Genomic DNA, 2,957 nt, shown 5'->3' on the forward strand with positions numbered 1-2,957 from the left:
TTGTTCATGTATTTATGTCCTCATGTAGTGAGATGACAGAAGCTGCAATCAGCGCGAGCGTCACACACTCTGTATGTGTAGAAAACAACACCGCGCGTCTGTGTCATTTACATACACCGAGACACGCAGAACATGCTGGATCCATATTTAAACAGTATTTTTGCGGCTGAATATTTACAGATACTAATCCATATTGCGACTCTATTTAAGTGTACTGACCTACTTTTGATTCATTCATCCAAACTTTGACAAATTCCGTGACATTCCGCGTCATACAGTAAATTCCATTTATATGACTGTATTGCGTCCACGTTTTCCGCATCACGGAAATCATAGATAATATTGAGGTGTTTTGCAACTTCAGTGTAACGTTAGTGGATTGGGATCTATTTCAACTTAAGCAACGTCTGCTGCTGCCTTACCTTTAAAGACAACTGATGCGTGATCACTGAAGCAGCTCCAGTTAGCAAGCGCTTTCGGAGTGAGAGTGAATTCCGCTTTGATTGGTCGGACTCGTGACTCCCAACAAATCAGATGAGCGGTGGGCGGAGACTGCTTTAGGCCACAAAGTGGTGAGTTCTGACAGGCTGCATCAGAGCCAAATAGCGCATTTCAAAATTAAGTCATTTTATCGGCAAATCGGTTTTGAAAATTACCGATACCGATAATCATAAAAATGCTTAATATCGGCGCCGATAATCGGTCGACCCCTACTCGTGATACTGTAATACACCGATCTATCTGCACAGTCGGTCCCGCATCAAGTCAAACACACCTACTAGTTTACACCGGTTACACTCCGAGATGTGGCGCACACGTGAGGCTGTAGTGTGAATGCGTCCCAGTCCCCATAGATGTAAGGCTACATTTACACTGGTGCGTTTGTTTTAAAATGAAAACGATCCTCGTCATACTGGCGTTCCCACTGCGTTTCAAGCCGGCTTTCTACTATCTCCGACAAACGTCAAGTGACAGACCGGTCATTCAGTCATTCATTTCCAATGGAGAGTAGCGCGGGAGCTGCGTGGAGTTCCGATCATATGCAGATGTCCGTTCATACTAACATTATACGACCGAAAGCGCGTGTTATGTGAACATTCATGCAAACTGTAGCATCATGCTACATAAGACAATAAATACGATTTAGATTTAACTTTTACTCAAAACTCACTTTAAACCACCATCGAGTGTTTGTAATAACTTCCGATTGCCGTCTAATGTGTGTTTTGGCCATGTAATGTTGCTGAAATTAAATATGTTATTACCTGAGAGTCAGAGCAGCGGTTATGGAAGAGAGAACACAAGCAGACAGCACTGGAAGCTGCTAATGCTCATCAGTAAATCAGTGGAAAATAAATAGAGATCATGATTCTGTCTGAGCTATGCATTTTAAATCAAACACGCACTAGTGTAAATGTAGCCTAACAGATGTGTAAACTGAAGACTATTTGAGCTTTATTAAAACTATTTGCACTGATTTATTGTGTTGGTTACATTTTGTTCCTTTGTGCAGTGGCTCAGGAGATGAGGTTTTGAGTTTGTGTAAACATCAACAAGCTGAAAAATAAAACCAAAGTTTTTTTTTTTTTTAGATAATGTAATCTTGTTAAAATTGATTTCATAAAATTGGTATCGAAAAAAGTACCAGTATCAAAGTCAAGGTATCGATATCGAAAATTTTTGAATGATACCCAGCCCTAGTGATATTGCTTAACTATATGATGTAACTGTATGATGCAAGTGCGTTAAATGCGTTAATAATTTTAACGCGTTATTTTTCACCATAATTAATCTAATTAACTCGTTAAATTACCAGCCCTTATTGAAAGGATATTGTTAATGTTGCCATGAATATAGCCATTGTTGCTGATATGGCATTAACCAAATCTAAATAAATAAATACTACATCTGTTACCACCAATAATCTGATAAATAACATGTAATTGCTGCTTAATTGTAAAATGGATTGTTTTGAGGCAATCCTGTGCTGGGATATTTTAAAAAAATAAAAATAAACTGGTAAACCCATCTTTTTTTTTTTTTAGATAATGTAATCTTGTTAAAATTGATTTCATAAAATTGGTATCGAAAAAAGTACCAGTATCAAAGTCAAGGTATCGATATCGAAAATTTTTGAATGATACCCAGCCCTAGTGATATTGCTTAACTATATGATGTAACTGTATGATGCAAGTGCGTTAAATGCGTTAATAATTTTAACGCGTTATTTTTCACCATAATTAATCTAATTAACTCGTTAAATTACCAGCCCTTATTGAAAGGATATTGTTAATGTTGCCATGAATATAGCCATTGTTGCTGATGTGGCATTAACCAAATCTAAATAAATAAATACTACATCTGTTACCACCAATAATCTGATAAATAACATGTAATTGCTGCTTAATTGTAAAATGGATTGTTTTGAGGCAATCCTGTGCTGGGATATTTTAAAAAAATAAAAATAAACTGGTAAACCCATTCACAGGTCCAGAGATCTGGCTGGAATACGTACAGTACTCCATCGGGGGAATGGGAGCCCAGGGAGGCATTGAGCGGGTGCGCTCCATCTTTGAGAGGGCGCTGACTGCAGTGGGTTTACACATGACTAAAGGAGCTACAATCTGGGAGGCCTACAGGGAGTTCGAGATTGTTATTCTCTCCACAGTACAGGTATTTACTCTGGGTTCCTACTCAGATTTATTACAGGATATCAGCATGGCATTAAATTGCTATAAAAATAGCCAAACTGAAATACTTGTTATTAAATATCCCATGAATATTAATGAGAATTACGACTTTGGATGTTAAAGGGGTCATATGATGCGATTTCAATTTTTCCTTTCTCTTCGGAGTGTTACAAGCTCTTGGTGCATAAAGAAGATCTGTAAAGTTGCAAAGACTCAAATCCAAAGAGATATTCTTTATAAAAGTTAAGTCAACCACGCCTACCTAAA

General features: G+C 37.6%; 1 protein-coding gene across 1 annotated transcript in view; it reads left to right on the forward strand.

Annotated features, from left to right (window-relative positions):
* Nucleotides 1-2,957, forward strand: part of LOC107595944 (squamous cell carcinoma antigen recognized by T-cells 3-like) — a 35,632-nt gene that overhangs the window by 10,988 nt on the left and 21,687 nt on the right. Inside the window, exon 4 of the mRNA XM_016286543.1 lies at nt 2,489-2,673. Within this exon, the coding sequence (XP_016142029.1) occupies nt 2,489-2,673 (185 nt within the window). The remainder of the gene's footprint in view (nt 1-2,488; nt 2,674-2,957) is intronic.

Source organism: Sinocyclocheilus grahami, unplaced genomic scaffold, assembly GCF_001515645.1.
Source record: "Sinocyclocheilus grahami isolate Dianchi unplaced genomic scaffold, SAMN03320097.WGS_v1.1 scaffold211.1, whole genome shotgun sequence".
Classification (NCBI taxonomy): Eukaryota; Metazoa; Chordata; class Actinopteri; order Cypriniformes; family Cyprinidae; genus Sinocyclocheilus; species Sinocyclocheilus grahami.